The sequence below is a fragment of the Gigantopelta aegis genome, chromosome 1, assembly GCF_016097555.1.
Source record: "Gigantopelta aegis isolate Gae_Host chromosome 1, Gae_host_genome, whole genome shotgun sequence".
Lineage (NCBI taxonomy): Eukaryota > Metazoa > Mollusca > Gastropoda > Neomphalida > Peltospiridae > Gigantopelta > Gigantopelta aegis.
Genome location: NC_054699.1, coordinates 32,526,328 through 32,543,834, shown reverse-complemented (window position 1 = coordinate 32,543,834; position 17,507 = coordinate 32,526,328). Strand labels below are relative to the sequence as shown.

The 17,507-nt window shown below is 39.8% G+C and overlaps 1 protein-coding gene across 1 annotated transcript in view; it reads right to left on the bottom strand.

The window, feature by feature from the left end:
- The window catches only part of LOC121373956, a 99,009-nt gene that overhangs the window by 37,772 nt on the left and 43,730 nt on the right, over positions 1-17,507 (bottom strand). Inside the window, exon 2 of the mRNA XM_041500807.1 lies at positions 3,491-4,934. Coding sequence (XP_041356741.1) covers positions 3,491-4,916 — 1,426 coding nt within the window. The 5' untranslated portion in view covers positions 4,917-4,934. The remainder of the gene's footprint in view (positions 1-3,490; positions 4,935-17,507) is intronic.

The following is a 17,507-nucleotide window of genomic DNA, read 5'->3' as shown; positions in this document are numbered from 1 at the left end:
CCGGTATCTCCAACCCAGAGCGAGTTCTTAAGGGCTCAATGGGTGGGTTTAAGACCACTACACCCTCTTCTCTCTCACTAACCACTAACCAACTAACAACTAACCCACTGTCCTGGACAAACAGCCCAGATAGCCGAGGTGTGTGCCAGGACAGCGTGCTTGAACCTTAATTGGATATAAGCACGGAAATAAGTTGAAATGAAATAAGTAAAAATGTAACGTCTCACTACAGTTCACTTCCGGGTGAGAGTTCACTGATCATGGTCCAGTATAGTTCCTAATTGTGACACATGTTAAACAATGGTTCACATATTCACTTCTAGGAAATTGTGAAGAATTAAAACAATATGTAGGTTTAATGATAAGCCTTCTTGCTGGATTTTGCCCCTGTTATTTTGTAATATTGTGCATTGACTTTTTCGGACATGGGTGTATAGCGGAAGAGACAGCCGGAGTGAATTGATTAATAAACCACCTACTCGGACCGGTACTACAGCCAGATGCGGTCATATAGCAGCAACCCCCCCCCCCCCCCCCCCCCCCCCCCCCCCCCCACCCCCCCCCCCAAAAAAAAAAAATCAACCTGAGACGGAAATGTTCTAAATTATGGTGTGACAATAAATGCTTATATAATGTATGTTTGCAATGGTGTATGTTGTTAGTGCCAACGAGAACCCGTTTTATTGGCAATCTTCATTTGAAGTTGGGCGATTTAACATGAGTTTCACTGGCAGATGATTTAATTGTTGAATTTTTATATTGATGTTGATCATCACATTGTTTTTACATTTACACTAGTTTGACACCCAATAGCCGATGTATTTTTTGTTTTCGTGCTGGGGTGTCGTTAAACATTCATTCATTCATTCATTCATGCAAAGGCAGATGACATCTGTGTAGTGAGACCTTAGTTTTATGGTTATAGTACAGCCATTTTGTTGGAGTAAAACACCGCCACTGAATAAACAGTTAAATTAGAAGAACATGCAATGCAATTTGGGTATTCTTCAGTAATCGTAGGATGCAAAGTCCATGTTCCAGTTCTAGGCGTACTTGACATATTTGATGGTGGAGGACGATTGGTTATATGAGATAAGAAAAACCACGTCTTCTTTTGTCTTCGCCCATTAGAGACATGCCATTGAAAATGACAACTGTTTGCAATGACGTCATGAGAAGTCGATGCAAGCTAGTATGTCTATAGCGACCAGTTTAATTGGTTTCAGTTGATGACATGTCCACAAGGTCAGACACTGACTAAGACTGCATGTGTGGTATGCGTATAGCATACAGTTGTTTTGGAATTAAACACCGACATGGCGTTAATAAATGACTAGAAGATGAAACGAGCATTTGGTATTCTTCATTATTCGTAGGATTTCATAATGGAAGACGAGTAACTATAATGCGATACAAAACACCACATCTAACAGCTTATAGGAAATAAAAGATCACACAGATAGCAACAAGAAATAATGACTGCATCAAAAATCAATTCATATTGTCAGAAGTTGACTGTGAACATATAAGCAGCACATTCAACACTACAGACATTCAATCCTACATTACAACTTGGTATGAAATACAGACATTACTACGCTAGTTGTGATTTAAATATGGTCTACAATTTGATGTGTTCCCTTATTTCTTTCCATCAGTATATATAACATACTTAATTATATATTGTGGCGGAAAGTAGCCCAGTGCTAAATGGATCGCTTGATGTGCGGTCGGTCTAGGATTCATCCCCGTCGGTTGACCATTGCGTATTTCTTAACTGGTGTAACAATGGCCGTGTCTGAGGGATGGTGCATATAAAAGATCCCTTGCTGATAATCGAAAAGAGTAGCTCATGAAGTGGTGACAGCGGGTTTCCTCTCTCAATATCTGTGTGGTTCTTAACCATGTGTCTGATGCGATATAACCGTAAATAACACATGTCAGCTATTTGGGCTGTCTGTCCAGGTCAGTGGGTTAGTTGGTTAGATACTTGTAATAATTAGTACTAACTGAAACACGTGTACAAGGGTGTACAGTCACATGCACAACTGCAACATGGGGAGATGCTCTGATATGAAGGTTGCTAACTGAACATTTTCGTGCCGATTTTAATTTCAAATTATTTCCAATTAATGTTCAAGCACGCTCTCCTGGGCACACACCTCAGCTATCTTGGCTGTTTGTCCAGAACATTGGGTTAGTGGTTAGTGAGAGAGAAGAGGGTGTAGTGGCCTTACACCTAACCACTGAGTCGTTAAAACTCGCTCTGGGTGGGAGCCGGTACCGGGCTGCGAACCCTGTACCTACCAGCATTATGTCCGATGGCGTAACCACGACACCACCGAGGCCGGTTACAGTGGCATTAAAGACACTTTCTCTCATACGAGGTGGGTGGATCCTATATTCATTCCAACTCATGCTGAGCATTATTGATCACTTGAAGACACTCATTTGGAAACGGAATGGTGATACCTATGTCTAAAAATAACCCGGGTTATCAATATCATATGAACCAGACGTGTGACAGGGTGTCCACGCAGGCGTGTGACGTCATACCTGAAAAGTGTAACCTTTAAATTCAATTTAGTGAATTAATTCCATGGGAAATACACGTCGTGGCATTTCGAAAGTGCAGAGCAAACGATGATTGCATGTTTGATGATCGATGCGGAAACCTCTTCTTTTTCTGTTCAATATTACTTAATGCTTTGCTGTATTAATATGAACGAGTTCTTGTGAGTGAGGTGAATTTAAAAAAGAAATGAGAGGGCTACATTCACTTTGAATTATTTTTATTATGTTTCTATCTCTAGCTATCTGCTTCTCTCTCTCTCTCTCTCTCTCTCTCTCTCTCTCTCTCTCTCTCTCTCTCTCTCTCTCTCTCTCTCTCTCTCTCTCTCTCTCTCTCTCTCTCTCTCTCTCTCTCTCTCACACTTACTCTCTCTCTCTCTCTCTCTCTCTCTCTCTCTCTCTCTCTCTCTCTCTCTCTCTCTCTCTCTCTCTCTCTCTCTCTCTCTCTCTCTCTCTCTCTCTCTCTCTCTCTCTCTCTCTCTCTCTCTCTCTCTCTCTCTCTCTCTCTCTCTCTAGAATAAGTATGACTTATTTTATACCATCAGCACATCAAGTGACATGGTTTTTGTAATTGTCATTATTGATATTTTTACTTAACCATGTTCTAAAAGAAAAATGTGTCCTCATAACGAATATGAATTTGCAGTTAGAGTTACAACAAATAAAAAATACTTGTTCAATCTTTCCAAAATTGATGAAATTTGGTCTTCCTTTGCTCGATAAACGGTCAATTACTAAAAACAGCAGACTTATAAACTGTGGTCTTCCTTTGCTATATACATATCTAAAAAGAACTATGGATAAATACAACCTGACTTATATACAAGTTGTTCTTCCTTTGCTCAATAAACAAATACGTATCTCAGAATGGACAAATGTTACAGAAATTCAAATACATTTGAAGCAAAGTTATACTCACTGCGTTGAGCTTCAAGGAAATTCCTCTTCCTCGTAGAGATACTCTCTGGTTCCGGCTCCTCGTACCACTTTCGTCGCTTCCTGGTATACTCGGGATAGCTGTCTTCCATACTGCCGGGATCCATCTTCTTGCGAGCCTTTTTATAGAGCGGTTCACCTCTTTTGGACTCGCTGGATGCAACCATTTCACTGAGATCCTCTGGACTGATGGCTCCTGTCTTGATGGCCTGTAGAGCCTCCTCCACGCTGATGGCTTCCTTGAGTCCTGCGAACTCCTTCTCTGAGACCGTCCCTTCTCGTTGAGAGAGCGTGGCCTCGTTCAGACTCTTCGTGAGGGCATCGTTCTCTATGTCCTCAAGCTGGGCAATCAGCTTCAGAGTCTCCACCTTCTTCTGCAGCCTGTCGATCTCAGACAGGTACGTCTGCTCCAGGGCTGCAGGGTCGTACGATCTCTTTATGGGCGCTCGCTTCTTTCTCGTATCGCTCATTGACAAGTAGTTGTTCAAAAGCCAGTACTGATCCTCCGGTGATAACGAGTTTTGATTGGCTATTTCTTCTTCTTCTTCGAAGTTGTCTGCTTCCTGATCAGTTAGGTCACTCGGAATCTCTTCTTTTTCTCGAGTTGTTGATTCCTCTGCTACTGGTCGTCCATCTTTGAAAGCTACTACTGTTTTCGTTTCTTCTGTCACTGGTGGCATGTCCTCAAACATCTGTGTGAGCTCCTTATCAGTCACAGTCAGAGCTTCGCTCTTCACTGAAGTATCACTGTCGTCTGCTGTGCTAGCTGTTTCTGATTCTGACGTCTGCTGTTTTAACTTTTGTACAACATTCATCAGAACCTCAAGCTCCTCCTTTGTCAGATTGTCTAAACTAACTTTCACGTCATCTTCACTAACAGATTTTTTCATTTTTGGAGGGAGCGGAGCTAACGGATTTAAAATTTCTTTAGATTTTTTCTCTTTTAAATTCGATTCGCCATCGTATGACAAACTCTGCGATTTCTTCATTATGTTCGAATTGAAATCATTATCATGCTCCTGTTCGTCGCTAAATATATTTTCTATCTCCTCCTTGGAAGGCTGGACAGCTTTAACTGAATTTTCGAAAGAAGAACTGTCTACATTATTTTGATTATAATCATCTCTGTATTGGGGCATTTCACCAAACGCCTTCACAAACAGCCTCTCGTTTGCATTGGGCTCATCCCTGTCCCAGGCGTCGAATCGGCTCAGCTGGCCCCGAGATCTGGGTGAATATAAATAATCTCCATCAGGAATATGACGTTTGTGTCTCTCGAGGAGCTTGAGGGCAGGAGAGAGATCGGACGCTGGGGATGCCTTGCGATTGATGGAAAACGCTGACACGTGGCATGTGATCACAACAAGAGTCACTAAGGCCGCCGCACACATTACTACTGCTCGAGTCATTCTGTGTACTACGTCATTCTGAAATAGAATAAAGAAGACGTTTTAGTCATTTCGTGTACTACGTCATTCTGAAATAGAATTAAGAAAAAACGTTTTAGTCATTCTGTATATTACGTCATTCCGAAAAAGAATAAAGGAGACGTTTTAGTCATTCTGTGTACTATGCCATTCTGAAATAGAATAACGAAAACGTTTTAGTCATTCTGTGTACTACGCCATTCTGAAGTAGAATAACAAAAACGTTTTAGCCATTATGTGTACTACTTTATTCTTAAATAGAATAAAGAAAAGGTTTCAATCATTCTGTGTATTACGTCATTCTGAAATAGAATAAAGAAGACGTTTTAGTCATTCTGTACATTACGTCATTCTCAAATAGAATAAAGAAGAAGTTTTAGTCAGTCTGTGTACTACGTCATTCTGAACTAATAATAAAAAAACCGTTTAATTAATTTAACATCATCGTCATTATGTTATTGTTCATATGTGTTGGTCTAAACCTAGCTCGGATGTATTTTATCCCTATTCTGTTTATATGTACGTTTAGTGTTAAAATCTTCAATTTCGTAATTTGCAATAAAAGGTCATTCATTTATGTCTAAAATATGTTGTTTCTTAAATCTGATGTCGCAGGCTTTTAACTTGATTATTGTCAAATTGACCAGCTGCATTAAACTGATATTTTTCCAACTAGTATAAACACTACAAGAAGAAACCTGACACCCATATAGGCAAGAGCTGGTCATCAGACAAAACTCGCTATATTTGTTTGTTTTTTTCCACTGGCAGCAAGGGCTATTTTATATACATTTTCCAACAAACAGGACACCAGAAACCACAGATTAAACGTTTATAAAAACATTAAGCGAGCTCCAACTATAATTTCACATTTAAACAGAAACTGCCTATAGTTCACTCGAGCTAGCCTAAACCAGATATCATTATACAGCAAATAACCAAAGCAGATAGCGTAACTATGTAGAGAATAACACACGAGTGACCGTTAGATACCATTTATCTCACAACGAGTTGTTTTAAAATGTATCCAACCAGCGAAAGCGAGTTTGATACGTTTTTAAACAACGAGTTGTGAGATAAATGGTATCTAACGGATACGAATGTATTATTCTATTTCTTACATATCCTCAAAAACCAGGTTTTAAGCAAATTTTAACATCTTTATCGACTAAAAGATATTTACAACCCTTTGAACATGTAGCTGGTTTACGCATCACAGACACATGATTGCCAGGTTAACTATACGTCACAGTGTAATCGATTTCCACCATGCTGTTTTCTATTTTATTGAAGGTATGGCATTGGTGACCTGATCATCACCTAGGAGCAGCCAGTCATATGTCTTCAAATTGTTAACACACGTACGTGTGTAAACAACTATGTGTTATCAAAAATAGCGCATGGTGTTCTCACCAACGGGTGTGTAAGAAACTCAGTAATCTATGAAGACGTGCGTAATGTAATGACGACAGATATAAATTATTCAGACTCTCTCCCACAACCACCGGCCTCGGTGGCGTCGTGGCAGGCCATCGGTCTACAGGCTGGTAGGTACTGGGTTCGGATCCCAGTCGAGGCATGGGATTTTTAATCCAGATACCGACTCCAAACCCTGAGTGAGTGCTCCGCAAGGCTTAATGGGTAGGTGTAAATCACTTGCACCGACCAGTGATCCATTACTGGTTCAACAAAGGCCATGGTTTGTGCTATCCTGCCTGTGGTAAGCGCAAATAAAAGGTCCCTTGCTGCCTGTCGTAAAAAAGAGTAGCCTATGTGGCGACAGCGGGTTTCCTCTAAAAACAGTGTCAGAATGACCATATGTTTGACGTCCAATAGCCGAAGATAAGATAAAAAATCAATGTGCTCTAGTGGCGTCGTTAAATAAAACAAACTTTACTTTTACTCTCCCACAACCCGCCCATAATCAGTGGGCTCGTTAGTTTGTCCTCGGATAATGTAATGCTGGGAACATGTAGCTGGTGGTCGATTTGGCATAACCGTTGAACGTCTTCATGCATAATGCATCTCATGAACTCTGCCTACTTTATAAACACAGATCAAGCAATTCTCGCTCCAGCCAATGCACCATGACTGGTATATCAAAGACAGTGGTATGTGTATGTGGGATGGTGCGTATAAAAGATCCCTTGCTGCTAATCGAAAAGAGCAGCCCATGAAGTGGCGACAGCGGGTTTCCTCTCTCAATATCTGTGTGGTCCTTAACCATATGTCCGACGCCATATAACCGTAAATAAAATGTGTTGAGTGCGTCGTTAAATAAAACATTTCCTTCTCCCTTCAGATCATGCAATGTGGGAGATCCAAAATTCCATGACAAAATTAATTATATTTTTTAAACAACGTAATGTCAGGTAGTTGGTGGTCGGTTACTCATGATTGTTGAAGGTTTTCATGTATAATTTATGTAATGAACTGTACTGACTTTACAAACAAAGAGCATGGTAGATCAAACAATGTGGAAGATCAAACATTTCTTATAAAACAAACGACTTCATTCATTGGCGTGGTGTGTGTCTGTGTGTGTGTATGCGTGTGCGTGTGTATATGTGTGTGTTTGTGTGTATGCGTGTGTGTGTAACAAAAGATATTTTATATGCACCATCCCACGTACACGATAGCACGGCATTTGATATGCCAGTCGTGGTGCACTTGCTAGAACGAGAAATAGCCCATTGGGCCCACCGACTGGGATCGATCCCAGATCGACCAGCATGAAGCTGGCGCTTTACCACTGGGCCTCTCAGAAAATATGTGTTAGCTATCTGACTTGACTAAACTGTCCAGTAATGATCTCTGGATATGCAACGTTGACAAATTCCGTTCCGTGTGAGAGAAAATCCATATCTGGTTATCTTGATATCGGTTTGTTTCCTGAAGATCATCAAAACAGATCAGGTACGCCAGTATCAGGGCGTGATCGGGTTACAGAGCAACGTTTTTGATTGTCTGCAGAATCATAAGCTTCTTAAACAGCACAGCTGCTGTTTGTATTGGAAGGTGAAACAGCTTTGGCTAAATTTCTTTAACCGCAGTGTAAATACTATATAGTATATGTTATTACACGCTTGTAAGTGAAAAAAATTAACTAGGCTTTTTAAATTCGACCCCTTTGTATTTGACCCATATCATTTGCATTTGTAATAATGGGCTACTGGACGTTAAACAAATATGGCCAAATTTACGGAGCCTGAGTTTTTTTTCTTTCTTAAACGCAGGTGTTTTAGCAGTGTAAAGATGTGCTATTACACGCGTGTGAGTATAAACAAAATTTAATAAAATAAAACTCAACCCCAAAACAAACAAACAAAACAAACAGACTTTGTAAATTCAGCCCCTTATTGGTTATAATCTGCTAGTGGATGTCCAACATATATTTCCGAATTTACGAAGCCTATTTTTCATAAACGCAGATGTTATAGCATTGAAGGGTGTATGCATCAAATCAAATCCGACAGAAGACATTAGTATCATATGTGGCTAAAACACCTACATGCCGCGTATCAATCGACCAAATTGTGGGTTAAGCTGCTCATTTCAGAAATAACGGGTAGCATCTATGATTACCCTAGTTCCGCACAAAAAGGTTCATGCAATTTTTAATACGACCCCGCACATGTTTCTAGCAGAATGATAGTTGGTACATTAACACTAGTTCAAATTAAATTACAGACATTTACTGGCCATATGACCCCCCCCCCCCCCCCAAAAAAAAAAACCCACAACAAACAAACAAACAAACAAACAAAACAAACAACAAACAACAACAACAACAAACAAACAAACAAACATACACACACACAAACCCACAACAAACAAACAAACATACATACAAACAAACAAAACAAAAAACAAAAACAAAAAAAACCCACCCCCAAAACAACAACATTTGATCATAACAAACACTCTCACGATAATCACCAGTGGTATGTCTCATTGTACTAACTGCTTTATGAAAAGTTAGGTGCACCTCAAACTTTGACCCAGCTGGATATTATTTGGTTTAGTACTACCTGCAAATGCATGTTGTTACACGCGTGTAAGTTTAATACAATATACTGCTGGGGATTCAAACAAAAAGCAACAACAGCAATAAGACAACATTTCTACAAAACATATTACATGTCGCATTCACAAGAGGGAAGGAAATGTTTTATTCAACGACGCACTCAACACATAGTTTTTAAGGTTAAATGGCGTCGGACATATAGTTACGGACCACACAGATATTGAGTGAGGAAACCCGCTGTCGCCACTTCATGGGCTACTCTTTTTGATTAGCAGCAAGAGATCTTTTATATGCACCATCCCATAGACAGGATAGCACATACCACAACCTTATATATATTATAACTGTAATGTGCATTCGCGTTTAGTGGTCTAAAATATATATATAACTGTAATACGCATTCGCGTTTTGTGGTCTACAATATGTATATCTGTAAATTATATTCGCGTTTGATGTCTACAATATGCATAAAGTTCTGTAATGTGTATTCACATTTGGTGGTCTACACTATGTATAACTGTAATGTGAATTATCGTTTGGTGTCTACAATATATATATATATAACTGTAATGTGCATTCGCGTTTAGTGGTCTACAATATATTTAACTGTAATGCACATTCGTGTTTAGTGGTCTACACTATGTATAACTGTAATGTGTATTCGCGTTTGGTGGTCTATACTATGTATAATTGTAATGTGTATTCGCGTTTGGTGGTCTACACTCTGTATTACTGTAATGTGTATTCGCGTTTGGTGGTCTACACTATGTATAACTGTAATGTATATTAGCATGTTGTGGTTTACACTATGTATAACTGTAATGTATATTAGCATGTTGTGGTTTACACTATGTATAACTGTAATGTATATTCGCGTTTGGTGGTTTAAACTATATATACCTGTACTGTGTATTCGCGTTTGGCGGTCTACACTGTGTATTACTGTAATGTATATTCACATTTGGTGGTTTACACTATATATAACTGTACTGTATATTCGCGTTTGGCGGTCTACACTATGTATAACTGTCATGTATATTCACATTTGGTGGTTTACACTATGTATAACTGTAATGTATATTCGCGTTTGGTAGTTTAAACTATATATAACGGTACTGTGTATTCGCGTTTGGCGGTCTACACTATGTATAACTCTCATGTATATTCGCGTTGGGTTATCTACACTATATATAACTGTAATGTATATTCACACTTGGTGGTTTACACTATGTATAACTGCACTTTTTATTTGTGTTTTCCCGTCTCCACCATGTACAATATGACATCAGAGCCGTCCAACTTTCCAGACTGCTCATTGCCCCAGACAGGACGTGATGTTTCCGGTTTTTCTAGGTTGACGATGCCATAGGAAAATCAATAACCAACGCCTAATGGCGTTAGAAGGTCGACTTACTGATTGAGTGAATAGAGGACCATGTCTGTTTGATTTTTTTGATTTTTTTTTCACTTATCGAAGCCAGTTGTTTACGTGTGTTTTTATTAATGTTTCATACTAAATCTCGATAATTGGTTGTTAACGAAATCTCCGACTTTCCTGACACGTGTACAAATCAATAGATGTTAAGATAGCTCTTTCTTGTCACATCATTCACTTTTAATCAGGTATTGGGAATGAAATGCAGATGTAACAAGGTTTTTTGTTGTTGTTGTTGTTGTTTTTTGTGGCAGGAACCGATTTAATTCACAACACGTCTGACGTTTTGGGGTTAGTAGGTGACAAACATCGACATACATTTTAATTAGAATTGTGCAGAGAGTGGAGTGAATCCGACTGAATGTAAATGTGACAACACAAAGCAGACAGTATGAGTGGACAGTATATATAAAAATTATGGCACAAAGTGAAACATTACAAGTTGTGTGTGGTTTTCTTTACTGCAACCACCAAACTTAACTCTTTGTTGAAACATAACAATGCGTATACTGTATGGCGTTCCTTATTGAAACGTAGCAAATTGGTGGTGCTGGTGGTGCTGTTGTTGCTGTTGTTGTTTTTATTGTTGTTTGTTGTTTTTGTGAGTTGTTTTTTTGTTTTTTTGTTTGTGTTTTGTTTTGTTTTTCGTGTATGTCTCTCTCTCTCTCTCTCTCTCTCTCTCTCTCTCTCTCTCTCTCTCTCTCTCTCTCTCTCTCTCTCTCTCTCTCTCTACCATGTTTGCTAAACATTTGTACTATATATATATATATATATATATGTGTGTGTGTGTGTGTGAGTGTATATTCATGTGAGTGTATATTCATGTGTGTGTATGTGTGTATGTGTGTGTGTATGTGTGTGTGTATATTCATGTGTGTGTATGTGTGTGTGTGTGTGTGTGTGTGTGTGTGTGTGTGTGTGTGTTTGTGTGTGTGTGTGTGTGTTGTTGTGTGTGTGTGTGTGTGTGTGTGTGTGTGTGTGTGTGTGTGTTTGTGTGTGTGAGTGTATCCACTGTCTGTACTGTCTGTGTCTGTGTTAGGATTCGGCCTCATAGTCCATTAACCCTAACATTGTATAATAGAAACGTGCAATCGATTAATTAAATGATTACAACCACATGAGTGCTCTTCCGTGTATTAGTTCTTTACCGCGCCTAGAATCCACAATCAATTCCCTAATACACTAAACACAATAGAGGTGTTCTATTCAGAAGTACTTTCTGGAATCCTCAAAGAAGACCGTGCTTTGTTAACGTGCAAAACGAGTGCTTTCGAAAAACCTCGACAATGCGCTGCTTTGTTGTGCTGCAAAGTGAGTTAATGCGTGTATGGGGACCGGAAATAACGCACTGACATGCTCACCGCGTAGTGCAGCACTCTCTGGAGTCACCATCCATCACGGCTCGCGGGCCACGCATTGTCTGCTAATGAAACTGCCACCACCGTCTCGCTCTCACAGAGGAAGTAGATCTACGAAACCCGTCATAAACACACATCGGATCGATCGTTAAAACTTGTATAATCAAACTAATTCGTGACATTCTCATGACTGCAATACGAAAAAAAGGGGGCAAGTTCAGCCAGCAAACGTTTCGCTAACGTTCGAGAACTATTTGATTGGTTCCCGACGTGGCCATTTGATTTACCGTGAAGCGCATAAACCAGTTTAGCTGACGTTGTTGTTTTTTTCTGCTCGGCGTGGCTGAACTCAACCCAGTTTTCGTTTCGGGTGGGATTATCGGTATATTGATTTGTCGCACAACACCGTGAAGTGCCGCAAACGTGATGTGATGTTGCTGCACCCACTGACGAACAACACCACGTTTGTCGCTGTCGGCTGTGTTTGATTAGCACCACAAGATGTAATAAATCCACAAAATGAACAAGTGTGGTGGAAAAATTAATAACATATCTCTGTCACCAGAACCAAAAATAAATGGAAAGATTCCCCCGGAGCTTGGGATCGGTCATCAAGTAATTATTTGTTGTAGCTGACATACGTACTCGGCGAAAAGTTAATATGCTGTATGATGACAAGGTGTTCATTCATTCGTAATAGTAGCAGGGTTTGAAGAACAGTGGGTGATGATTTTTTTACGGAAACACATTTATCAATTGTCACAATTGTTGGTATTGGTGATGGCGGATACTGATCAACTGAAACGGATATTGATTGATGAAACGCATTTTTTTTGCATTTAAGAAAACAAGTGGATTAGGCACAAGTTGTTTTTTTTGTTTTTGTTTTTTTTGTTTTTTTTGTGTTGTTGTTTTGTTTTTTGTTTTTTCTTAATGGGCCCTCGTGATAATACATATAACATCGGGTTATAATATATATTTATATATTTACGATGTTAAATCAGAACGGAATGAAATTTGAAAAGATAAAAAGAAAATGAGATATAAATATGTTTGACCTCTGTGTACTCAATGAGTTGTGTTGTGTGCTTTCAAATCGTATATGATGTGAGAAATGTTATGGGTGTGTTTTGATTAAAGCGTGTCGTGTTTGTTGGTATTGACAACGACAGACAGGTATGTACTCAAAGAGTTGAGCACGTGTTTTCAAATCGCAAATGATCTTAGAAATGCTAACATGTTGTTTTGAATCATCCTTTCTATAACCAGATCGTAGAGGTATTGGGGGAGCATCTTAAAGTTAAAAATACACTACAAGGTCATACCCTCTAGTGACGTAGCTCAGTCGTACAGAGCTCGCCCGATGTGCGATCGATCTAGGATCGATTCTCGTCAGTGGGCCCATTGGGCTATTTCTCCTTCCAGCCAGTGCACCACAAATGTTTTATTTAAAGACACACTCAACACATTTTATTTACGGTTATATGGCGTATGACATATAGACCACAGAGATATTGAGAGAGGAAACCCGCTGTCGCCACTTAATGGGCTATTCTTTTCGATTAGCGGCAAGGGATCTTTTATATGCACCATCTCACAGACAGTATTGTACATACCACGGCCTTTGTTACACCAGTTGTGAAGCACTGACTGGAACGCATCAGGCGAGCACTGTACCACTGAGCTACGTGCCCCCCCCCCCCCCCCCCCCCATACATGGTGTCAGACAAATAAGTACATACCATTGCCTTTGACCAGCTGTGGTGCACTGATTGTAACGAGAAAAAAACCCCGATCAGTTGAACGGATCAACCAAAGCGGTTCGATCCTGCGACGTAAGCACCTCAGGCCAGAACTCATCCGACTGAGCTAAATCCCGCCCCTCAGTTCGAAAGATGCCACATGACACTCTACATTTCTGCTAGTGGACTATTAGTCCCCGAGTGCGTCATTATCCCCGCTGCTATTTATGACATTACACTGGTTTTTAACAGAGTGTTTGACGGTACACAGTGTTAACAACCGGTTAAAGTGCTTCTATTTGTGTAGAGGTAACCTTGAGCTGTTGGATAGGATGCTGGACTGTCAGATGCTGTGCGAATTGGAGCAGTAGGATCGAAAACTGTCAACTGATACTTTGTGTTTCTAAATACTACTAAAATCCAATCCCACATTGCTGACATTCAATATCACATTGCTGACATTCAATCCCACATTACTGACATTCAATCCCACATTACTGACATTCAATCCCACATTGCTGACATTCAATATCACATTGTTGACATTCAATTCCACATTACTGACATTCAGTATCACATTACTGACATTCAATCCCACATTAATGACATTCAATATCACATTACTGACATTCAATCCCACATTACTGACATTCAATATCACATTACTGACATTCAATTCTACATTACTGACATTCAATCCCACAACACATAATTGTATTTTATTCAGACATCATGACGCTAATAGTAAATTAAATGTATACGTTTTGTTTAACGACACCACTGGAGCACATTGAGTAATTAATCATCGGCTATTGGATGTCAAACATTTGGTAACTGTGTCTCATAGTCATAAGAGGAAACCCGCTACAGTTTTCCTAATGCCACAAGGGATGTTTTATATGCACTTTCCCACAGACAGGAAAGCACATACCACGGTCTTTGTCCAGTGGTGGTGCACTGGTTGGAACGAGAAAAATACAATCAGCTGAATGGATCCACTGAGGTGGTTCGATCCTATGACGCAAGCACCTCAAGCGATCACTCAACCGACTGAGGATAAACCCGCACCTACATTAAATTTGGACTATAACACCAGTTGTTTCCTTGTTTGTTTTTATCTCGGTATAATACTATACGTCATCAGGGCCGTGTCCTGATCAAAATCCTAGGAGGGGGAATTACATTTTATAAACAAATGAAACACTATACAAATTAAACCCTGAGATGTTTATGCTATTTTCTGTAGTAATTTTTTTTTTGAAATTCTCAGGGGGCAACTGCCCCCCCCCCCCCAACACCGCCCCCGGAGGGTACGGTCCTGGTTATTGTACAGACTAGGTGTTACAGTCGCCCCGCCCCGTTTCACACTAAACACAGACGCCCATTATTAACCTACTAGAACCATTAAACTGCCATTACCTTTTCTTCTAGTTGTCGTCATTCTTCCTTTCGCTATCAGCTCATTCATTATTCATTATGTTAGCAATTTCAACATCCATAACTGAACACACACAATAAAAAAGCAGATCTCATGTGGCCAGTTTTGCCGCTTCAAGTGTCCCGAGTTTACCAGCAACAATCTTCCAAGCGTTTCAAATGCTTCTAACACTTCCGTTGAAATCCATTAGCTAATTTAGGGACTAGGTGATTAATTTACACACGTCATTAACGACAACATAATATTTCAGTGGTTGTAGCATGTTGTTGGCTTCGTGGTCTCTCTCTCTCTCTCTCTCTCTCTCTCTCTAACGGCCTCGGTGGTATCGTGGTTAGGCCATCGGTCTACAGGCTGGTAGGTACTGGATTCGGATCCCAGTCGAGGCATGGGATTTTTAATCCAGATACCGACTCCAAACCCTGAGTGAGTGCTACGCAAGGCTCAACGGATAGGTGTAAACCACTTGCACCGACCAGTGATCCATAACTGGTTCAACAAAAGCCATGGTTTGTGCTATCCTGCCTGTGGGAAGCGCAAATAAAAGATCCCTTGCTGCTAATCGGAAAGAGTAGCCCATGTAGTGGCGACAGCGGGTTTCCTCTCAAAATCTGTGTGGTTCTTAACCATATGTCTGACGCCATATAACCGTAGGTAAAATGTGTTGAGTGCGTCGTTAAATAAAACATTTATCTCTCTCTCTCTCCTCTCTCTCTCTCTCTCTCTCTCTCTCTCTCTCTCTCTCTCTGTCTCTATGTCTCTCTCTCTCTATGTCTCCGTCTCTCTCCAAAATGCAGATACATATTCTCTCCCCCCCCACCCTCTCTCTCTGTCTCTCTGTCTCTCTGTCTCTCTCTCTCTCTCTCTCTCTTTCTCTCTGTTTCCGTCTCTCCAAAATGCACAAATATTGTCTCTTCTCCCACTCTCTCTCTCTCTCTCTCTCTCTCTCTCTCTCTCTCTCTCTCTCTCTCTCTCCCTCTCTGTGTATGTGTGTGTGTGCGTGTGTGTGTTACACTCTCTCTCTCTCTCTCTCTCTCTCTCTCTCTCTCTCTCTCTCTCTCTCTCTCTCTCTCTCTCTCTCTCTCTCTCTGTCTCTATGTCTCTCTCTATGTCTCCGTCTCTCCAAAATGCAGATACATATTCTCTCCCCTTCCCCCACTCTCTCTCTCTCTTCTCTCTCTCTCTCTCTCTCTCTCTCTCTCTCTCTCTCTCTCTCTCTCTCTCTCTCTCTCTCTCTCTCTCTCTCTCTCTCTCTCTCTCTCTGCAATTCCTGGTTTAAACGGTTTTCACTTATTATTAAACCATCAAAACAATACGGACAAGGGTGTAATGAGACCACAAATTTCTGATATATCCTTTAGGGAATGCTGTCATTGATTTTGCTTATGCGATTAAACTCAGCGACAATAACTAAACAAAAAATGAAGTGTTTAAACAATCTGCACTATAAAACCGTTATTATTATTATTATTATAATCGTATATCCGTCATCTATGTAAGATTCTTTTTAAAGAGAGAAAATGGGAGGTTTTGTTTTGTTTTTGTTTTTTCTTATCTTGTTCAATGTTTTAAAAATGGAACATTGTTGTTATTTTCAAAACAGTTTTCTTTTTGTCAATCCTTCCTGTTTTGCTTGACGTGAAAGTCAAGCAAAACAGGAAGGATTGACCCAAAAAAAAGAAGAAAAAAAAAAAAAACTCTTACATTGTTTTGCTTTTACGAGGCATAGATATTGTTATCAAAATGTCTACTTAATTAATTCCCTTGTTAACATCTCTTCAGCGAACAAATGTTACTCTTGCCACAAGGAAGTAACTTTTAACCTTTACATAGGCTTTGATATGAAGTCTCCTTTACAAATAGGGTTAGAATTAATTAAATACTATCCACGAACTTTGAAATAAATTCTTCAAAAGCAAACAATTAAAAATAGTTTTACTATAAACGACATGATGTTTGTCATTTCATTGCAAATAGAAACAAATGGAAATCATCTAATAAACTTGAAAATCATCTAATGAGATTGAATGACATTCATTGAAGACGTCTTTCAGAAATATTGTTCTTTAACGAATCTGTAGCAATACGTCATTGACACCTCACAAAGGAAGAAGGAAGGAAGAAAATGTTTTATTTAACGACGCACTTAACACATTTTATTTAAGGTTATATGGCGTCAGACATGGTTAAGGACCACACAGATATAGAGAGAGAGCAATCCCGCTGTCGCCACTTCATGGGCTACTCTTTTCGATTAGCAGCAACCCACAGACAGGATAGTATATACCACGGCCTTTGTTATACCAGTTGTGGAGCACTGGCCGGAAGGAGAAATAGCCCAATGGGCCCACCGACGGGAATCAATCTTAAACCGACCGCGAGCGCTCTACCACTAGGCTACGCCCTCCTCCTTCCCAACAAAGGTGTGGGTCAATTTTCGGAAAGCAGCCTGCAATTTATTGCGATGTTACTGCGGGCATCTTTGCTGTTTTGAGGTTGGTACATTAGTGTGGGTTTGTTTTGGGTTTATTCTTTGTTTTCACGTTATAAACAAAAACATAACGTGTATATTCAAA